Here is a 21,911-nt window from a genome sequence, read left to right on the forward strand (position 1 = left end):
ACCAGGGGGTCCAGCTAAACCTCTGGGTCCCCATTCCAGAAACGCGTGGGGTGGGATGGGGGCGCGAGGAGGGGCGAGCCTCCGGAGTCGCGCTTCAGCGCTTGGAGAGGGCTCTCGTGTTGACCCAGGAGCACTCCCACCCGCTTCCAGTTCGGCGCCTTTCCCGCTCCGGATGCTGCTGGAGACGGCGGGGGGCCGGGGCCCCGGAAGGGCTCCATTGAGAGGCTAATGCGCGCGGCAGCCGAGGCCCGCGGCCCGCATCCGGACGCAGTTTGGAGCTGTGCCTTATCTCCCGGAGCGATCAGCACCGCCGGGGGCCGGCGAGAGGGGCTGCTGGTGTGCCCGAGGCCGTATAATTAGGCCAGGCCTGAGGGACCCCCAGGGAGGCAACATCATTGAAGTCGTTTTTGAAGTTTCGTCTCTCCCTCAGCTACTTACTCCAGAAACAGCCAAAGTGCAGGAGGGTACAGCGTCTTAGAAATAAGTCCATTCGTCTTCCAGACTTGGAAATGACCCGGAGAAGGGAAATGACTTTTCCAAGGTGACACAGTGACTTTGGTGGCATAGCTGGAGCAAGAACTGGGAAGTGTCCTTTCCGGTTTGGAGACTAGTGGGGTTTCCACCCTCTCCCCTTATTATAACAGAAAAAATCCTCATCGAATAGTCTAAACCCAGCTTTCAGGGGGGAAAACGTGCTGTTTTCAAATCACCAATTATAAAAACAAAACAAAACACAGATGTGTATTTTTCCTTTGATTTAGTCCCCCTCCCTAGGAAGATGTCTATGTAGTCTCGGTGATATTAATAAAAATGCACTTTTAAAATTGTTCCCCTTCAACATGGGGACATTTAATTTTCAACTGGTGTTGAGATTTTTTTTTTCCTGTGATTTTTAAAGACATCAATGTAAAAGGAATTCCTTGTATAAAAATAAGACATTGAGGTCTGATTATTTCTAGCAGGACAGTTAAGGGCTGCTAGTGGGGCCAGAGGACAGGTTTACCAAATGAAACACTGGTGCTTGAGTTGGGTGTCTTAATGAACAATTGTTATTTTGTTTGTTTCAACAGGAGGGAAAACGTGGAAAAATGATAAAGAAGGGTGTGTGTGTGTTTCTTTGGCGGAAGGTGTGTTGGACACCTTTCCTATACACAAAATAAGGCAAAAAGGAGACAAATTCAAAAAGGTCTCTTTTAAATCTCTCCCTCTGGGGTGGAAGCTGGGTCCGAAGGTATCTTGAGTGGAAAACTGCTGTCTCCTGGATCATTCCCGTGATAGAGCCGCTCTCCACACTGGCCTGTGGGAAAGGCCAGAGCAGGGCGGGGGAGAGGTAAAGCTTTTGAAACAAGACAGAAAATCGTTGGCTTTATCTTTGTTAGGAAAGCTTCAAAGATTGATCTCTCCCGCCTCATCCTTCTCCTCCCAGAAGCCGGTCTAAGAAAAGGGGGGTGAGAGGAGGCTGGCGGGAGGGGCCAGGGCGGGGAGGAGGACTGGCCGGCGGTGGGGGAGGAGGGCGCGCCCGCCAGACCCACAGCGCGGCTGATGTGTCTGGTCTCGCAGGGCTCGTGGTTTTCATTTCCCCAACACCTGGATGCAGTCAAACACCTGGCCAAATCTGACAAAATCTGACAAGCCTTTGTGATGGGATTTGGAAGAAATTCCCTGCAGATCCTGGCACAGTTTAAAGCTGTCCGCTTTGAGTTAGGACTTGTTAAGGAGGGTTATGTGAGCTGAAACCCGAGACAACCCTTTGGCTTCTATCTGGAGCCCACATCTCGCCTGGAAATGGGGCATGACCAAGCGAAGGGGTCGCTTGCTGTTTGTATTAAAAGGGGAAGATGGCCTGTGTGCCTGCCAGCACAGCTCCCACATGCTTTCTCTATTAGAGCCAAGCACAGAAACTTATCAAAAACACATGTCTGGTGTTAATCATCTGGGCTCAGCCTCCACTTGGGAGTCTTAACTAACTGTCCCTTGGCAGAAGGAATCTGTTGACCTTTTCAGCTTGCTTGAAGAGGGTGCAGAGAGGCATTTCAAACTTTTGGGTGCTAGGGAACGTCTTATTTGAACCAAAGGATTGGCTAATTAATGAAGACCCCAACTCTTGAAGGAGGCGCAGCAGTTGGAAGTGTTTTTGCTTTGGATGTCGGTGAGCTACCCTGGGAGAGGAGAGCTGCAGGAACCACCCTTAACGTGCAATGGGCAATAGGATTGGATCCACTGACTTCGTGAATTTAGTCCTGTTCAGTCTTTCTCAGGAGGCGATAGAAGAACAAGGGCTGCAGACTTACCCGACTGCAACTTAAAAACAAGTTTTTGGAAATCCTTTAAGAGACTGACCACAAGTTTATCAGGGAAGCCTTACCAGATGGCTGCTTGTAAAGTAAATGGAATTTAGTCTTTTTAGTTCACGGAGGATTGGTGAAAGGTTTGATGGATTTTTAAAAATGTTCTTTTAATAACAAAAGAGTCAATTCTTGAATTGACTAATTACATGTAATTCAAATTCCACTAAGAGCCTTTTTACATATCCTGGAAGAGTCAGTTCTAAGACATAAAAGCCTTTACTTTTTTCTTTTATTATATTTTCTCAAATAAACTTCCCCAAAGGAAGATATTTTAAGAGCATTTTCAAACATCTTTGGCATCACATAAAAAGAAATCTCGTGTAAAAAACGAAATGTCATCTGAGCTTTTATACAAAGGCGCAATCCAATATGAACATATAAAATATATACAAATATAGTGCATGGTCAGTCACTTAATACAGCTCTCTCTACAAAAAGTAACTTTTTAGAAATTAAAAAAACACAAAGTAACCACTTAATCAAAAAAGTCCTTTTCTCTCCCAGTATTCAAGTTCCTGTTTACAGTCCAGAGGGAAGAGAGGTCGGTTGGGGAGTTTAGGAGGAGGGGTGGCCTGAGCCCCCTCAGTTCCGCCACGGCCTCCACATGGAGTCCGCCGTAAGCGAGGGGCCGCTGGAAGGTGACACTGCGTTGGGGCCCACGGAGGTGCCGCTGTTGCTGGTGTAGACCGGGATGACAGGGCCGCTGTGCGCGAAGGCCCCGTTGGGAATGAGGAAAGCAAACTGGCCATCGGGAGCCGGTACCACCTGGAAGCCTCCAAACACCTTAGCTGCCTCTCCAGCCTGGCTGCCCAGCTTGCAGGGTGCGCCGCCGGGAGGGGGCGCCGCGCCCCCGGGGATGGGCACGAGCGGCGGCGGCGGCGCGAACGGCGCGTGCTGGGGGCCGCCGGGTCCTGGTGGGGGCGGCGGCGGCGCCTGCAAGGCGGGGTGCGGCTGCCCGGGGTAGGTCATGGCATTGATCTGGGTCATGCAGTTGGCCAGGTGGCCGAGCAGCCGAGTGCGCACCTCGGTATTAACGCCCTCGCACGTGGACAGGAAGCGGGTCACCTCGTTCATGCACTCGCTGAAGCCAGCGCGGTACTTCCCCAGCACGCTTGGGTCTGTGCTCAGCGCAGCTGCGGGCCAGAAGGAGACAGACGGGTCACCGAACGGCCCTGGCCCCGTGGCCACTGCCTCCGCCCTGGGAGGTCCCAGTGGCGCGCCTCCCTGACCATGGGCCCGTAAAACTGCCTCCGGCGGGGAGGGTGGGATGGGTTTAAAAAAAAAAAGCCACCTCTACACACTAGCGTGGCTGCCAAAGCCGAGCCACTCCTTCCCGATTCCCTGTCGCTGCATTTAAACCTATCTCAGCCACAGATCTGTCACCCCCACCCCCGCGCGCGATGTGACCTTGGACAATGCCTCCCAATCCATCATCCAAGCCTCGTTTCCCCTTCTGCAACGGGAGGGAGTGCTAAACCAGTGACCCCCAGGCTCCACGCAGTTCCAAACCGCCACAGTCCTAAGTCCTTTCGCCCCTACCCGCCGCCCGCCACCCTCGCGGCTGCAACCTCTTTCCCTCCCTTTCCGGAACAGTAACAACTTGGAGTTGTGGCTATAAATAAGCCCCAGACCGTGGGAACGCGAGAGTGAGCCAAGGCAGTAAAATGTAGCTGAATGCCTCTCACAACCACGGGCGGAAGTCTGGAAGAAATCACCGCGAGGCGAGCGGGACGCCCGCACAGGGGGACGCGGCGAGCCGCCCTCACCCGTCATCTGCGCCCGCTGCAGGTTCCGGAGGTGCTTCACTGTCATTTCCAGAATGTCCGCCTTCTCCAGCTTGGAATGCCGCGAGCTCTGCATAGGAGGAGGCAAGAAAAGAAAGTGAACCCCGTGTCAGTTGCTTCAGAGTGCTGGGGGTCCCTTCTCCCGGCCACGGAGCGCAAGCATATCTCTGGACCCCAGAGAATAAGGCCGGGCCCTCCCGCCTAGGAGAACGCAGTACCGGCGAGTGCTAGACCCCGCAGGCGGGGGGTTTCACTCTTAGTAGCTGAGAAAGTGTTTGCTTTCTCAGTAAAAGAAAGAGCAACAACATTTCCCCACTTACATCTTTCTTAAGAGCATCCAAAATCAGTGTTTTCAGCTGGCTCAGACTTTCATTTATTCTTGCTCTTCGTCTTTTCTCCATGATAGGCTTTGATGACTGCAAATAAATAAAAAGAGTTCTGTGTTCCCATGGGATCTGCCATTTCATCCCGGGGTTTCAACACAGAAAGAAGCCCCCCCAACCCCTACTTAATCTTGAGGGGCTGCAGAGAGATACAGGTACCGCCCTTACCTTTCTGTGCTCAGATGCTGTCTTTGGTTTATCCGGTGTCGTGTTGACACTGGCTGGGGTAGCAGCCACCGGGGACGAGGAATTTTTCTCCATTATATCAGCTGGCATTTTCCTTTTTTTTTTTTTTAATCTCTAGAGAATTTTATTTTTGGAGTTCTTCAAGAAAAAGAATTCTTTGTGTCTCTTTTACTTGAGACTTTCACAAAACTACTGAGCAAGTGCTGAGGGTTTATTATTATATTTTGTGGCTACTTGGTGATCAGTAGCGCTGTTCCAGGACCAAGGAGAGAGGTAGACGGGGGATTCCACTGTTATCAGCACCAGCTCCGGATCCTGTGTGATCCCCAGGCCCTGGCGGCTTCTATATATATCTGGGACTGCACGCGAACGGCTCGTGTGAAACTTCCCAAACTTTCTTTCCCACAGTAACTTTCAGCCAATGGGAGGAGGAGACACGCGGCACCGCTCGTGGACCGCGCCCCCCCATTGGCCGCCAGGCACAAGGTCTGGCGGCCAATGGCGCGCGCCTGAGCCCAGGGCACCGGAGGCTACAACGTCAATCAAAAGGATTTTAACCCTTTGCTACTCTCCCTCTGGGCTTTGGTTTAGAGGTGATCTTTTTTTTCTTTCCGCTTTGGTTTTGGTCTTGTCCCTTTCTTTTGGAGCCAGGGTCTTTACCCTTTATGCCCTCTCTCATATGTAACAGAGCTGCTTTGACTGTAATAAGTTCATTTGAAACACATTTTTTAAAGGTATAAAGGGACAGAGAAAAACATTAGCAGTGGTTAAAAGGGGGCGGGGGGGGGGGACGGGACTCGTGTAAAGGTGTGAGTTACCGACATATCTTAAGTTCCCGCTCAGACTTTACACATTCATGAGGGTGAAAGTAGATCATGCAGGAAAAGGGCCATTTTTTTTTCCTTTTTCCATGCATTAAAAGGAAAAATTGGCTTCTACCTTACAAACGCAGGTTTTTCGGAGTAAGGTAGTTCTTGAATCCCTTACCCCCCCTACCCCCACCCCGTCTTTCAGAAATTCCTCTTCTGGATTTGGGGCCTTAGACCCCGCGCTTCCCCAGGAAACAATCAGAATAATTTCCAACTGGGTGGAAGGAAATGGTATTTCAAATGAAAAAATGAACAAGGGGGGCTCTGAGGGCAATGCCTCAGGGACTCGCGCCCGCCTTCACCACCCTTTCCCTTTTCATCCGTAGGCTTCAGGTTCTGCGGCGCGTTGAGGTGGAGGGCCAGGAAGCAGAGCCTCTCCCTCCTCGCCCCGCGGGCGGCCTCGGCCCCCGGCGCGCGCGGGCCCTTTAAGAGCTACACCAGCCGAGCTGCAGTTTGACATCAGCCGGCCGGCGTGGGCGCGCCTGGAGCCGGAGCACGTGCCAGGATGTTTTATTGCCGCCGCGGCTGCGGCCGGGCCGGGAGGATGTGTGTGTGCGTGCGTGTGTGAGTGAGTGTGTGTGCGCGCGCCCCGGGGGCAGGGAGGCGGGGGGCGGCGGCGGGCGGCGGAGAGCGGGGGCCGGTTCCTGGTCCCCGGGAGAAGCCAAGAAGGTAAATAGCAGCTGCTGTGCTCGAGCCTGGGAAAACTCCGCCCCCTGCGCCTGGCCCGGGCTCATTGGCGCGCGCTGCGTGTGGGGTGTGTGTGTGTGTCCGGGGCCCCCTCCTCCGGCCCCGCCGGGCCAGGAATCCGAAGGGGCGGCGGGCTGGGAGCCGAGCCCCGGCGCTTACCCTCTCTCCCCACCCCCGCCTCCCCAGGCCAAGGTCAGCTCTTCCGGGCGGGGAGCGCACACCCGGGTTGGAGAGTGGGGATTCTTCCCCCCCACCCCGCCCCACCCTCACTTTCGGGCTTGGGGTTTTCACTCGGCTGAAAGCCGCATTTGCAACAGCCCGGGGGCGAGGTGGGGGCCTCCGAGTTTGCTCCTCGCCCCCGCCCTCCCCCACGCGGGGCCCTGGGCGCCCGCCGCGGTCACGGGATGCCTGACCGCACTTAGGAAGCGGCCGGGTCAGCCTCCTGCCTCCGCTCGGCGGCTGTGGTTAAAGCGGCTTCGCGCCGCCCGCCCCTTCCCCGGGTCCCGGCGGCCGGGCCGCTCCCCCTCACTGCGCCCGGGAGGCCGCCGGCGGGCGGCCGGGAGGAGGCGGGCGGCGCGGGCGGCTGCGTGCTGCCTGCTGGCCGGGCCGCGCGCCGGGAGGAGTCGCCGCCGCCGCCGCCGGGTGCCACGTGGCGGGCGCCGGGCCGGGAGCGCCAGGGCTCTGGCGGCGGCCTCCCTGGGGGATTTGCCGAGCCGGGCGGGCGGCGCGCACTGCCTGGGCCGGCCGCCTCCTCCGCCTCCCTCCCGCCTGCCCGGGTCGCTGGCCCCCGTGCCCCAACCCCCCCTCCGCCCTTCTCGCCGCCTGGGAGCTCGGCTCGCGGCTCCGGGCAGCCCGGGAGCCCAGCGTCTTGTTTGATGTGGCCTCCCGCCCCCTCAGCCCTTCCCGCGTCCCGGAGGCCTGAAGCACGGTTCTCAGACACTTCATTCCTTCCTGCCTCCCAGCTCCCTACTGAGATAATGTTGTCAATGGTTTCGCCAGATCTCGTCCCGGATGAGATTCAGTGGTTCCTGACTCTGGGTGACCCTTGGGCAAGCCCCCTTCTTTCTTTCATTGTGGAACACACGCGCAGTGTCAGACACTGTGTTAAACCCTGGGATTTCCACGATGAGAGATACAGTGGCAGCCTGCAAGAAGGTGACAGTAAACTGCAGGGACAGACAGACGCTGATTTTCTGATTGATGACTGAACGTTCCTTTATTTTTCCTTTATTTTCTGAGTTAGGTGGTGGCCTGAGAGATGAGGAGGACAGAAACAAAATACGAAACCACACTTGTATGGATAACAGTATTGCTGGTCTACCTGGGTTTACAGCAGTCAGTAAGACCGTTATTGCCCTCTGGAAGCCAGCACTCTAGAGATACATATGAACGTGTACAGCTGACATCTACGGATGTCCCAGGAAATTCCTCTGGGGGGTCCTAGGTTCAAGAGAGACATATGTCTGGATAGAGGTAAAATGCTATGGAGTTTCAGGAGAATTAAATTACTTTTAAGTTGGGGTACCTTGGAATATTTCCTGGAGGGATTGGCCTATGTGCCTTGAAAAATAGGTAGGATTGGGGCATTGGGAATGTGCTGAGTCGTGGGCCGGAGAGCATGCAGGTACCCATGGCATTAAAGGCCAAGACCCTGGAACTTGAAGACTTTATTCAGAGAACATGGTCTGGAGCCTAGGGAATGTGAAGGACTAGAAGAGGCAGCTTGAGGCCATGTCATAAGCTCCTTAAACATCTTGCTAAAGGACTTTGGACCTTATCTTTAGACAATGGAGAGCCATGAAACATTCTTGAGCAAAGAAGAGGTATCAGGGTTTCCCTTTAGAAAGTTGGCTCTGGCAAAAGTGGGAGAGCAGATTGCAGGGTTTGGAGGCAGAAAGGGCAGTTACGCGGTTCAAGCTAGTGAAGAAGGTTCCTAGCACGCAGGTGCAGACTGACTCCCAGAGGCATCTGTCTACATCAGCTCCTTTGGACATTGACTGCACACTCTTGGGACCTGAGTTCAACTCAAACCTGCCTCCGCTTTAATGCAGTGTTCCCAACTCCCGACCAGGAACTCAGGAACTCAGATTTAGTTCCTGAGTCTTAACTAAGGAATCGTGGCTCTGACCGTATTAACTTAAGCCTCATTTCCACCTTCCAGGACAGTCCTCCAGTCTGCAACCAAACATTTACCTCACTGCAGGCTTGGTTTACTCACTGTTGCCCCTTGGGCTACTCTGAGATTTTTTTTTTTTTTAGTGTTTTCTTACGTTGCAGAGTGAGCTGTGCCCTGTCATGTTCTGAAGAAATGGTGAACAATGCCTCCTTTGTTGACCTGCAACCTGGGGCCAATGGGGAAGGAATTTTCTTTCTTATTTTAAACAGATGGAAAAGTGGTGATGACAGAAAATTGTCTGTTGCTTTTGGAAGACGTGGGTTTTCCTGTGTGGTTAAAATCCTCTCTGTGAAAGGTGGTGAGCCTGTGAAGTTACCCTCCTTTCTGCCATGGCCCCAATAAGCTTTGCAAGCTTCTTAAAATGCTTCTACTGAGTGTCTGACTTTTTAAAAACTTCCCAAATACACTGACCCGGATTCTTCCGAGGAACTAAACCCTTCCCAGGGAAGCATGTTAACCCTTCCCAGGTTCCCCCCAAATCTTTCAGAACCAGTGCCTGCTCTGCTAAGCTCTGCCATGACATTGACTGCCGTCTGCTGGTTGGCCTTCATTAACTATTGGGGTGTGCCACCTCCGCCCATTCTAAGAGACTTTTTCATCTGATTCTGTTCCCCACTATTTGGCGCCCTGAAAGTACATGGGGAATGGAATATGGTCAAGTTAGGGTCTCACTGCAGTGCCTAAAGCAGCCTCATGGGCCAAATAGTTAATCAACTCGTTTATTGCCACTTTGGGAGTGCTTGGACTGGGAGAATGGGCAAGTAACTCACACAGTTTTCGATAGGGGGACAGAGGCTCAAGTAACAAAAAAAAAAAAAACTATGAATTTGTGTCTGGACCAAAAATAAATAAATAAATAAAAATAAATTCCAGGAACTCTCTGGCTTTCCACTCTAACCATTCAAGAAGAGTTTCTTGCACATGGGCTCATAGATGACTTTTCAGTTTCTAGGGAACTGAAAAGTTATCCTAGGCAGTGAAAACAGGACCCAACTTTGTCCTCTCCCCACCCCTTCTCAAATGGGACAGTAAGCTCCTCAACTCAGGAAGAAACATCTGGATTTGGAAGAATGCTCTTAGATAGATTGAAACAGCCTTTATTTTTCAGTCATCCTTTTCCCCCGACTCCCAAAGCAAAGAGAAACTGGAGCCCAGTTTGTCAGAGGAGATCACCTCTTTGATCCCACTGTGATACCAGCATCGTTCTGAATTGTTCTCACCGTGTCATGTGCAATAAATAGAACCGGGGCTCTCGTGCTTGTCTCCACCCACGCTGTCTCCCCACCCCGGCCCCTGGAAGGGTGATTTCTCTGTCTTACTGCATCACCTGTTTGCTTTCAAACCATAAAACAAATAACTGCATCTCTAGTGAAACTCCCCTTTGTCCCCTGGTATCAGAGTGGTTTGTGGGTTTGGTTTAAAGCTACAGAAAGGAGAGAGCAAGAGAAGAAGAAAAAAGGTATTTTGCCTGAGGATTTGAAGCTTTTTTTCCCCTTTTCCTCCGCATGACTGACTTTCTCACACTCAGATTCACTCCAGCCTGCCAGAGACGTGGTAGCTGCCTTGCCAAGAGCTATCCTGGGAGGGCTATTGAAAGAGCTTTGAGTAAGTACACACAGGGCGGATTTTCTCCTCCCCTCGGTACCTGCTCCGCACCTGTACAGGGAGCAGTCCCACACATATCACCTGATCACAGCCCTTTCAGGGACCGTGAGAAAAATAAAGCCCAGGGTAGAAAGACATGTTTGTTGTCTCTCCAGGGCTGCAGCCAGCTTCCAGCAGTCCGAGTGCCCAGAAACAGCACATTCCAGGCTGGTTGTGCTCGCATGTTTGCTGGGGCGCATGCCAGATGGGGGTGCTGGGAAGGGGGGGCAAGTAGAGGTCACCTTTGTAATGACCACCTTGCTGCCCCGGTTCTCTGGCATGTGCTGGCTGGTAGCTTGAGAACCCTCTGCTAGAATTAGTATCATAGTCTTTCTAGCTAGCAGTCTGTATATGCTGTTCACAGGATTCATAACCAGGATTTTTTTTTTTACCTGTAAAGCCCCTGAAATGGAATTTCAACGTGTGTCTATATGTGCATATTTAACAGGAGCTTAACAGATACTTTCCAAATGCATAAACTGATGCGTCACTTTTTTTCCCTTGAGAAGAGGGTCCACGGCTTTCAGCAGAATTGCAAAGCTCTGTGCAATCAAAAAAGGTTAAGGAAAGCTGATCAGGGAATCTCTGCTTACTAGTGGGTACTCTAAGCCCCAGGCAGAGAAGGGACTTGCTCAGCTGCCCACAGCAACATAAGGCTGGGGGTGTGCGGGGGCGTAGGGTGGGCAGAAGGCAGCTGGGAGCTCTTTTTGCCACACCACACTGCTGTGGTCCTTGGGTAATTTTAGATTGGGTTTATAGAGTTGTGATCACCAAAGCCTGCATTTAAAATAGACAATAAAGACACTTTGAATTTCTACAACTTTTTACTCGCAAATTCTGAGGCACTTGAGCAGCTCTGCATCCAATTTTTGGATGTAGAAAGGGATAGGTGAGAAAGCAAAGTGTCTGCTGAGAGAAGAGGAGTCGGGAGTGCTTGCAGCAGGAGCCCTGGTTTCCATGCAGAGGCATAAGAAACAACTGCAACTGCATTCCATCTTTGATAAAAATAAGTTGCTACTTCTGAACAAAAGGCCTGGTTGATTCCTGGCCAAGCTAGGACCTTGCACTGCAAACTGGAGGTGGGGGTGGAAAGCAGAAGCTTTCAACATGGGCGAATGGCAGCCTGTAATACTCCCCCCACCCTCCCACACTCACTTGGAGCCAGTGAAACCAAGGGAATGTGCACTTTTCTAATGGGCTCTGAAAGAGGATGGTTGCCAAGAAAGCCTTTCCCAGTCGGGTGGGGGTGGGGCATCCTGGAATGGCTTAACTCACACGTTTGGCCCAGCCACAGCAGCGGCTGTGGGAAGGTTCTAAATGTGCTCCCTGCTAACCTCCTAACCTGAGCAGAGCTTCAGTGAGGCGCGAACCTGCAAGGCCAGGGATGAAGGAGGGTATCCCTGAGGGATCACATGGATGCTAACTTGTACCCTTGTGCCTGAAAAGGTCAGAGCCATGCTGGGGCTGGGGCATGTGGGGGCAGGCCCAGGGACCTCAAGAAGCCTCTGGAATGTGGGGTGAAGCCCATCCCCTTTAAACTCAGGGCATGCATTTGTTTGCCTTGCTGATAAGCTGCTCAAATGGTAACATCAGACCAAATTTCTCCAAAAATCAAAAACAGAAAAACTTAGCTATCCAGAAAAACCATTTGGTAAAACTCAGGACCTGAAAGTGATTTGGGATGAACCAACGTATTTTCTTTTTTCTTTTTTTGAAACGGAGTCTCACTCTGTCGCCCAGGCTGGAATGCAATGGCGCAATCTCGGCTCACTGCAACCTCCACTTCCTGGGTTCAAGCGATTCTCTCACCTCTGCCTCCCAACTAGCTGGGACTACAGGCACGTGCCACCACACCTGGCTAATTTTTGTGATTTTAGTAGAAATGGGGTTTCACCATGTTGGCCAGGCTTGTCTTGAACTCCTGACCTGAAGTGATCTGCCCACCTTGGCCTCCCAAAGTGCTGGAATTACAGGCATGAACCACTGCACCTGGCCTGAGCCACTACACCTGGCCATACAACATACATACATGTGTGTGTGTGTACACACACACACACATTTTTTTTTTTTTTTTTTTTGAGACGGAGTCTCGCTCTGTCGCCCAGACTGGAGCGCAGTGGCGCGATCTCGGCTCACTGCAAGCTCCGCCTCCCGGGTTCACGCCATTCTCCTGCCTCAGCCTCCGGAGTAGCTGGGACTACAGGCGCCCGCCACCACGCCCGGCTAATTTCTTTTTGTATTTTTAGTAGAGACGGGGTTTCACCGTGTTAGCCAGGATGGTCTCGATCTCCTGACCTCGTGATCCGCCCGCCTCGGCCTCCCAAAGTGCTGGGATTACAGGCTTGAGCCACCGCGCCCGGCCACATTTTTTTTTTTTTTAGATGGAGTTTGGCTCTTGTTGCTCAGGCTGGAGTACAATGGCGCAATCTCGGCTCACCACAACCTCTGCCTCCTGGGTTCAAGTGATTCTCCTGCCTCAGCCTCCCGAGTAGCTGGGATTACAGGCATGTGCCACCATGCCTGGCTAATTTTGTATTTTTAGTAGAGACGGGGTTTCTCCATGTTGGTCAGGCTGGTCTGGAACTCCCAACTTCAGGTGATCTGCCTGCCTTGGCCTCCCAAGGTGCTGGAATTACAGGCGTGAGCCACCGCACCCGGCCACAACATATTTTTAGTTACAATCATCATCATCAGCATTCTTGCATTATCTCACAGATTATAGAAAGATGGAAGCTGGAAGAGACGGCAGAAGGGACCTAAGAGGTCACCGAGTCAGCCCACTCCTTTAATGGATAAGGAAACTGAGCCCAGGAAGAAGCGACTTGCACAGGGTCAAGCGGCCTCCCAGAGGGGAAATAGCAAAAACCAGAACTGCCTGCCAGTCTAGAAGCTCTCTTTACTATATCCCTCTATAGGAGAAAAACATTTTCAAGTATCATCTACAGCAAGTGACTAACGTTACCACCAAACATGAATTTTACAGCTAAGACCCTGAGCTGTCTGCTGGTGAGTGATGTTGGTAGGGTCACAGAGCACAGTCCCAGGTTTGCTGTGCTGTGATTCTCCTTTCTCAGATTTGCTCATCACCCTATATTCTCTGAAAAAGAAGGGATCTTAATTTCTCAGCTCCAGGACATAGGAAGCCTTTTGCAGGGTCTGTCCAGGATAGGCAGGCTGCCTCTCAGTCAACCAAACCAAGCCAAGCCACATGTCCTCCCTCCTTATAATTGCCAGTGTGTTCCCCTGATTTGCGCTCTGAAAGGCAGATTAGAGGAGGCAATAATTCTAGCTCTGGAATCAGTGCTCCAGTGGTGCTGAGCTTTTATCTCAGGACCAGAGAAGACATGATGGTAGGAATACAGCGAAGGGGCTGGAACACCAAGACACTGCTGCTGGCCAGCTTCACATTTAGGAGAGGGAGAAGTGAGAAAAATAATGGATCTTCCAAGTGGTGGAGAGATGATGTTTGCAAATGAAATATGTATTTTCCTTTTAGATGTCAGGCATAGCGAAGAAGAGAAGATGGTCCGGGCAGCCGCCACAGCTGAGCTCAAGATGATAGGGCTGGGCATGGTTGATCACACCTGTAATCCCGGCACTTTGGAAGGCTGAGGCGGGTGGATCACTTAAGGCCAGGAGTTTGAGACCAGCCTGGCCAACATGGCGAAACCCCGTCTCTACCAAAAATACAAAAAATTAGCTGGGCGTGGTGACGCGTGCCTGTAGTCCTCACTACTCAGAGGCTGAGGCATGAGAATCACTTGAACCCGGGAGGCAGAGATTGCAGTGAGCTGAGATTGCACCACTGCACTCCAGCCTGGACAACATACTGAGACTGTGTCTCAAAAAAAAAAAAAAAAAAAAAGAAAGAAAGAAAGAAAGACTGACGGGCTCTAGCATGACTGGGACTTCTGGTCTCTTCCACAGAGTGGGAGGTACCTAAGGTACGTGTCGCCCACATGGTATTACTTGACAGTTGAGGAGGCACTTTCAAGTCCACTGTAGCATTTTGTCCTCATACATAGCCATTTGTTCTAGACTGTCTAGGCTGGAAGGGCTTTGTTGGGCATCCCAGGTGGGGAGAGACTGGACTTCTGTGGTCAATGCAGGAGACGTTTGGCTGGACTGCGGGCTGTTGGGGACTCCGGATATGGGATAGACAGGCGTTCTGGAAAATACTACCTCTAGAGAGACAGGGTGGAGAAAGGAGCTTACAGGCCAGGAGAGTGCTGACTTCTCTTTCTTAGGGAAAGCCATGGACAAGAATCAGATTTCCAGAAACTGGAACAGAGAGGACAAAAGAGATGTCTGTTAAGCTGGTAAAGAATGTCAGTAATCCAGAGGACAGGCACATGTTTGTGGGAAGAGGAAGTGAGGGAAGGTCCTGTTCTTGTGGAGGAAAATCAGAAGGGAGAGACATAGGGGAAGGATCCCACTTAGCAAAAAGATGGCTGAGCAGATTCTGGAAATGACACACAGAGGTAGGGTCCTAGGCTTCCCTGAACTGAGGGTAGAGCTGCCTGGTTCAGCATTTAGTGCAGAAAGCCTTTCTGGGAAGATGTCAGAAAAGAAGACCAGGTTTGAGAATGAGGGCCCTTGTAGAATTCTGGAAGCTGCATCACTTTGTACTAGTTAGTTGTTCGTTCCATGCTGTTTGTGCTGCCATAGGTGTAACATAAAATCCCGTAGGCTTCCATGGTGCGTATATGTGCCACATTTTCTTTATTCAGTCTATCATTGATGGGCATTGGGTTGGTTCCAATTCTTTGCTATTGTGAATAGTGCTGCAATAAACATACGTATGCTGAGATCATGTCCTTTGCAGAGATATGGATGAAGTTGGAAGTCATCATTCTCAGCAAACTAACACAGGAACAGAAAACCAAACACTGCATGTTCTCACTCATAAATGAGAGTTGAACAATGAGAACACATGGACACAGGGAAGGGAACCACACACACTGGGGCCTGTCAGAGGGTGGGGGGCAAGGGGAGGGAGAGCAATAGGACAAATACCTAATACATGCAGGGCTTAAAACCTAGATGATGGGTTGATGGGTGCAGCAAACCACCATGGTACATGTATACCTATGTAACAAACCTGCACGTTCTGCACGTGTATCCCGGAACTTAAAGTAAAAAAATACATATATATCTATCTGATGTATGTATGTATATATACACACACACTTTTAATGTATATGTGTATATATGCACATTTTATATATATACACACATATATATACACATTTGTGTGTGTGTGTGTGTGTGTGTGTATATGCATATATAATCCCATAGGCTGGAAAAGGTTGTGGGGTTGTTTGGAAATGAAGACCAGGACTGGGGAATTACGGGGACCATACCCTGCTACTCATTTTAGGGGTGATGGTTTGGGGCAGGAGGTTGGCAGACAGTGGCTCAGAACAAAGGGTGAGGCAGTACGCTGAATCCTTGGAGCTTCCGAGAAAGGACCGAGCATGAATCTCCATAGTTCCTCAACCACTGTGGGCAACTGTCTACATGACAGAGCTCATTTTTGGATTCCCTCAGCCCCACTCGGAGTACTGACATTGTGTTTAGTAGGGAAAAGGAGTCTGTCCTTTTGTGGGCTTGGACCTCCACAGACCAGCGTTGGTTGAAATCTGAGAGGACTCAGGGAGAGCGGGCTCTCTTGCAGCGTGCTGGTGTGTGCCAGGCTCACCTGACCTGATGGGAGGTCTCCTGATAAAGTCCAAGCACGTCGCTGGCTCCTGGAAGAGGTTGCCACGCTGTGCATATATCATACATGTATCCAGCTGTGACCTTTATCTCCATAGGCTCTCACCATCACGGAGGCACCCCAGTACTCAAGTTCAAGAATTTGGTCTCCTTGTTGTGGGTGGCTACTCATCTCCTCCCCTGCCCTCAAAGCCCTGGCACCTGGGGCAGACCTAGACTCGGCATCTAAAACCATCTGTCACCTGGATGGAGGGGTAGAGTCTCAGCTCATTTTCTTTGTATTGAGTGAACCTGCACTGATGACAGACAGTATAGTCAGGGGCTAAGACCATCCAATTTCCAATTGTCTGTTTAACTTAATTCCACTCAATAAATATTCTTGAGCACCTACTACATGCAAGGCAAAATTACATACCTCTTTTGACAGTTCCTTCCATCCCTGCCTGCTCTTCAAGCGCTATTAATCTGTGTAGAGTGTGACACCCCAGGCTTATACTATAAAAATTTCCCAGCTAGGCACAGTGGCTCACGCCTGTAATCCCAGCACTTTGGGAGGCCTAGGTGGCTGGATCACTTGAGCCCAGGATTTCAAGACCAGCCCAGGCAACATGGCGAAATCCTATCTCCACAGAAAAATACAAAAATCAGCTGGGCATGATGGTACGTGCCTGTAGTCTCAGCTACTTGAGAGGCTGAGGTGGGAGGATCACTTGAACCCGGGAGGCGAAGGCTGCAGTGAGCCAAGATTGTGCCACTGCACTCCAGCCTAGATGACAGAGCTAGACCCTGTCTAAAAAAAAAAAAAAAAAAAGATTCTCCTTACCTCCCACATCCTTTGCCTTTCTGCGAAAGAAGCTACGAAACACCTCATAGTATTAGGTAGAATACTTTTCACAGAACAGTCACTCTCAAATATTTGGAGAATAAATTCGTAAATGAACTTAGACTTAAGAACAGGTTTTATTGGATTCAGGGAACCCTCAGATGGTGAGCATATTCTTCTAAATTCTTTTTGGCTGCAGAATCAAAGGGGGTGGGTTTACTTTGACCGCTCCTGGTGACCACCTCTGGGTAGCCGGGATACCTCTGCAGACAGCTCCATTCTGTGCAGTCAGGTGGCTGTGGCTGTCCCAGTTTTCCCAGGCCTATCTTTATTGATGGTTATTAAAGACACACCACCACATGGCAATATGCAAGTACAAAGCAATTCCCAGGGTAAGGTACGTGGGAAGAGGCAAGATACTGAGCTCCCAAACAATTCTACTGTAATCACAGTCTGCCATATCTATGTGTAGTTAATAAGTAAGATTTAAGCAGGCAGGTTCCACTGCTGGAAAGCAGATGGAAAGGGAAAAAAGGCCAGTAGGCAGATCAATGGTCCTTCTGGAAGACTGGAAAAGAAAGTGTGGAGGGCACCTGGGACAGGTGAGCCCAGTGGGCAGTTGCCAGGGTAGTACACAAGCCCAGCCAAAGGTCCTGCGGTAGGGCCGTTACTCACCTGTTTTCCCACCTCACACCTCTTTTCATACGAGCTCCCCGTGGAAGAGTCTGTATAACTAAGAAATAAATAGCAATTGGGCCCAGACAACCTGGGTTAAATAAGTGTAAACACAGCACACAGAAACACCTGTTTTGACAGAGCACCCCAGCACACCTGGTTGTTTTACGATGCTGAGTGATATCGGTAAAGGGGGCTATAAAGCGGAGGTGAAATGCCCTCCAAGATTTAAATAGTGACTTGCTCTGTGAACTTCAAGTGTTTTACAGCTGAGATTTGACTGGCCTGCTGATTATTTCGGTTAGGAATGCTGAACATATATCTACATAGATATTCAGAAGAAACTGGATAGCAGGGTGGCGAAAAGGCCAGCTCTGGAGCCAGACTGCCTGGGTTCGTGTTCCACTTACTTGCGTTCTAGCTGCATGACATAACAATTCTGTACCTTGATTTACCTATCTGTTCAATGGGGAGATATTCATTGTACCTACCTTATAAGAGTGTTCTGAGGACCAATATATGTAATGTGCTTACTACAGTGCCTGGCATTTTGTAAATACAATATAAGTTCTCAGCTACCTTTATTATTACTGTATAGTAAACATCTCTGATACGTAAGATGGGTACCCTCGTTCATCTCATGAAAATTCACAAGGTGCTAATGTTTTCAAAGAAATGGATGGCAACCACCCTGGTAAACTGGTTCATGAGTATATTGGCAAACCAAAAGCTTCAGCCAATTTCTTATGAATCACAGGTTCTAGGGCTGGGAGAGACCTTAAAAAATGATCTGACTCCTTCTTTTTCAGGGAAAAGGGTCCCCACCACCCAAGCACTGTGATTTTGGCTTTGTGTGCAGGCAGATGCAGAGCTTGTTGTGGTCCTGCCTTGAATAATTAAAACGAGCCTCAGGTTCACAGAAAGAAGAGATCTGAATGGAGGCAAAAGCATCAGGCGTCAATATGGGCCTGGCGTGCAGGATGCGCGGGTGGTCCTCCCTCCCTCATGGGGACAGGAGGGCATGGGAAGGGCTGCAGAGGGAGGGGCAAATCAAAAGCATAAATGTGGGCAGACCCTCCTTGGACCCCCATCTCACTTGTAGGAGATAAGATTGGTGGGAAAGATGAACGCCCAAGACCCTCCCTGCTCCAGTTCTGTGGAGGTGACCGTATCATTTAGGGTTCAAACTGGAACCCTTTTGAGAGTGGAAGATAATGCTAGTAACACTGATGTTGGCACAACTGGCATAAGCTGGGATACATGACCATCCCAGTTCTGTGGGCCTCCGACTGCACGTGCTAGATTCACGTGTCCATTCAGTCGTGGTATCAGCAGAGATGCTTCCTGAGGGACAGGGAGAAGAAATATTGTTAAAAAATCATTCATGTTTTAGCGCCTCCATATCTGTGAGGGGTGATACCGTTGATCTACCATCCATAGAGGGAGGAACCCCATTTTTGAGCCTAGAGGACCTTCTTTAGTGTGTATAGGGGAGAAGGAGGGGGAGGTCCTGTGACGGCTGTGCTTACAGTGTATTTGGCATGACTTGGTTTCTTCTTCTTCAGTAGAGCAGGTGTGCTCTGGACTTGCCTACCTGTCAGTTTGCACCCAGGTGTGGCTACGGTGTAGAAATTCTACAATGGACTCTTGCTTCTACCGACCATGGTTGAGAATGTTCATTTTTCGAGGGTGTGAGCTTATGGAAAAAGTAACTGCTACAGTTTGAAATCCAGGCCATAGTTTAATGGCTGAAGGAAGTCTCCCAAACGAAGGAGCACTTTCCCACGTGAAATATTTGCCCTTTTTAGCCTTGGTTTTTTTAATGGTTAAAAAAAAATACTTTTTTCCTGAATAGGTCGAAGTCAAGGTTTGTACTTTGTTGATTTCCTTCAAACAAACAAACAAGAAAAGAAAAGAAAAATGGCTCCCTTGCCTGAGTGCTCATATATGTGCTATTTAATGATTAATAATACCTTGTAGGTTATTGTTTGATGTGGCCTCTATTGGTTTGAACAGGAGAATACTGATTCACTCTTAAGGCATTTATGAATCACAAGTGTTTACCTTGAGACAATAAACGAAAGGGAGAGATAAAAATAATACCCAAATATGCAGAGTTCTTTGAGTAAAACCTGGAGATAACGTGGGAGCTCAGTCTTTGATATCCTGAGTGGGGGACACTGCTTTCTCTCACAGAATAAAGACTGTATAGAATGACCAAGATGGACTTCAGTTTTGTAGATTTTTCCTTGCACTTGTTGGTAGGGTTGAGGCAGTTTTTCATCCCGGTTTCCGTATCATGTACATTGCTTTTCCCTCTCCCTGGTTTCAAGGTGACTCCATGACATTCATTTGCAAGGAAGAGCCTTTCCAGGTCTCCAAAGGGCACCCTTCCCTAGAGTTTCACTGTTTTCCCCTTACTCCAGAGGAGGCTGCAGCAGTAACCCGGATGAGAAGAGAAAGGCTGGCCTCTGAGGGGCTGGTGGGGCTGGAGAGCAGGAGGGATTCAAGAGATTAAGAGACCCAACAAGTCTTGGTGACTGGATTGGACCATGATGGCGAAAGAGGGGTCCAAAGACGACACTGAGTGAGTGGGTTGTGGTGGCTTGTGCCTGTGGTCCCAGCACTTTGGGAGGCCAAGGTGGGAGGATGGCTTGAGCCTAGGAGTTTGAGAGCAGCCTGGAAAACATAGGGAGACTCCATCTCTGCAAAAAAAAAAAAAAAAAAAAAAAAAAAAAAAAATTAGCAGGGTGTGGTGGTGCCCAGCTGTGGTCTCAGCTACTCGAAAGGCTGAGGTGGGAGGATCACCTGTTTGTAAGAGGTCAAGGCTGCAGTGAGCTGTGATTGTGCCACTGCACTCCAGCCTGGGCAACAGAGTGAGACCTTAAAAAAAAAAAAAAAAGACACCAGGTTTGTTACTTGAGCAACTAACTGGCAGACCCTTCTTCCAAATTCCACGTTTAATAATGATATCTCTAGACTGAGTTTCCCTCCTCTCTGCTGAGAAGTATAAAGTTCTGTGAAAGAAGACTGACAAATTTGCAGTTACCTCTGATGATTCTTTTTCAAAATGTTTTACTTTGAGATAATTTTAGATCTACAGAGAAGTTGCAAAAATAGTACAGTGAACTCTCTTTTACCCTCTAACCTGCTTCCCCTTATGTTAGTCTTACACAACCATGGAATAGTCATCAAAATTAAGAAAATAATCTTGCTACAATACTATAAATGGCAGACTCGATTTGGATTTTACCATTTTTTCCTACTCAAGTCCTTTTTTCTGTTGTAGGATTCCATCTGGGATTCCACAGTGCATGTAGAGGTCCCATGTCCTTACTCTCCTGCACTCGGTGGCGGCTTAGGGGACTAGTTAGTGATTTTGTAGCCTGCTCTTCCATTTGTGTTTGTTTGGTGTCTTCTCAGGATTGTGTCAAGGAGCTGCTTTATTGGAAGGACATCACAGAGAGAACGTGCCCTTCCCAGGCATGTCAGGGGTTCCATGATGCCACTTTATCTCACGGCCGATGTTAGCCATGATCACTCGGTTGAAGTGGTTTCTGCAAGGATGATTCACTGTAAAGTTACAATTTTCCCTTTGTATTTCCTAAGTATTTTTTGTAGAGGGTGGAGGGGAGTACTTCAAGACTATGCAAATGGTCTATTTCTGCTTACACTTCTGTCCACTAAATTTAGAATCCATCAAAGGATCTTGCCTGTAGCAACTGTTATTGTGGTGATCTAATGGGGATTTTTTCAAATTTCCCTCATTCCTTCAACATTTATTAGTGGGAACTCTTCCGAAGGAAGAATTTGCCTGACATTACACTCTGACAAAGCAGACATAAAAAAAAAAATCGTATGCTTGTGGAGCCTACATTTTAGATGAGATAGATAAGCAAAATAAATAAATGAGTTGGATGCTATTTTACAAGGTGATTGGTACTATAGAGGGACATTAAATGGGGAAAGGGGAAGGGGAGTGCCGGGAGGGTGCAGGTTTAAATTGCATGCTCAGGAAAGGCCTTAGAGAGATGACTTTGACTTTAAGCTTGCTGGGGGAAGCTTTCTAGAGTGAGGGAACAGCAGGCACAGAGGCTCTGAGGCAGGACCACCTGCTCTAGGAACAGCCAGAAGGCCAGAGTGACCGGGGCAAAGTGAGCAGGGGGAAGAGGAGGGAGATGGAGCTGAGAGTGAGAGCGATTGGGGCCTGATGGTGCAGGCTGGTGGGAAGGAGCATTCTAAAGATCTAGCTATTGCTCTCGGGGAGGCAGGAGCCATTGCAAAGTTTTGAGCAAAGCGGTTACATGACATGCTCCTTATTTATTTATTTATTTATTCATTTACTTATGAGACGGAGTCTTGCTCTGTTGCCCAGGCTGGAGTGCAGTGGCGCAACCTCCACTCAACCTCACTGCAACCTCCACTTCCCTGGTTCAAGCGATTCTCCTGCCTCAGCCTCCTGAGTAGCTGGGACTACAGGCGCGTGCCACCATGCCTGATTACTTTTTTGTATTTTAGTAGAGATGGAGTTTCATCATGTTAGCCAGAATGGTCTCGATTTCCTGACCTCGTGATCTGCCCATCTCAGTCTCCCAAAGTGCTGGGATTACAGGTGTGA

At 49.7% G+C, this 21,911-nt stretch overlaps 2 protein-coding genes across 2 annotated transcripts; one reads left to right on the forward strand and one right to left on the reverse strand.

The window, feature by feature from the left end:
• Positions 1-2,560: 2,560 nt before the first annotated feature.
• Positions 2,561-5,022, reverse strand: HES1 (hes family bHLH transcription factor 1). The gene is made up of 4 exons (XM_015132526.3): positions 4,684-5,022; positions 4,453-4,548; positions 4,115-4,202; positions 2,561-3,481 (listed from the first exon to the last, which is right to left on the reverse strand). Exons 1-4 carry the CDS (start codon positions 4,789-4,791, stop codon positions 2,931-2,933), a joined length of 843 nt encoding a protein of 280 aa, XP_014988012.1. The 5' UTR covers positions 4,792-5,022; the 3' UTR covers positions 2,561-2,930.
• Positions 5,023-5,843: 821 nt separating this feature from the next.
• Positions 5,844-21,646, forward strand: LOC144339429 (uncharacterized). Its single transcript, XM_077994064.1, has 3 exons — positions 5,844-5,892; positions 6,001-10,038; positions 12,793-21,646. Exons 1-2 carry the CDS (start codon positions 5,844-5,846, stop codon positions 7,131-7,133), a joined length of 1,182 nt encoding a protein of 393 aa, XP_077850190.1. The 3' UTR covers positions 7,134-10,038; positions 12,793-21,646.
• Positions 21,647-21,911: the final 265 nt, after the last annotated feature.

This window comes from Macaca mulatta, chromosome 2 (genome assembly GCF_049350105.2).
Source record: "Macaca mulatta isolate MMU2019108-1 chromosome 2, T2T-MMU8v2.0, whole genome shotgun sequence".
NCBI lineage: Eukaryota > Metazoa > Chordata > Mammalia > Primates > Cercopithecidae > Macaca > Macaca mulatta.

Coding starts and splice junctions, on each gene's coding strand:
- LOC144339429 (XM_077994064.1), top strand. CDS start 5,844: ATGCCTCAGGGACTCGCGCCCGCCTTCACCACCCTTTCCCTTTTCATC. Junction 5,893..6,000: donor CACCCTTTCCCTTTTCATCC/GTAGGCTTCAGG, acceptor GGGCCCTTTAAG/AGCTACACCAGCCGAGCTGC.
- HES1 (XM_015132526.3), bottom strand. CDS start 4,791: ATGCCAGCTGATATAATGGAGAAAAATTCCTCGTCCCCGGTGGCTGCT. Junction 4,549..4,683: donor CAGCATCTGAGCACAGAAAG/GTAAGGGCGGTA, acceptor ATTTATTTGCAG/TCATCAAAGCCTATCATGGA. Junction 3,482..4,114: donor GCAGCGGGCGCAGATGACGG/GTGAGGGCGGCT, acceptor TCTGGCCCGCAG/CTGCGCTGAGCACAGACCCA.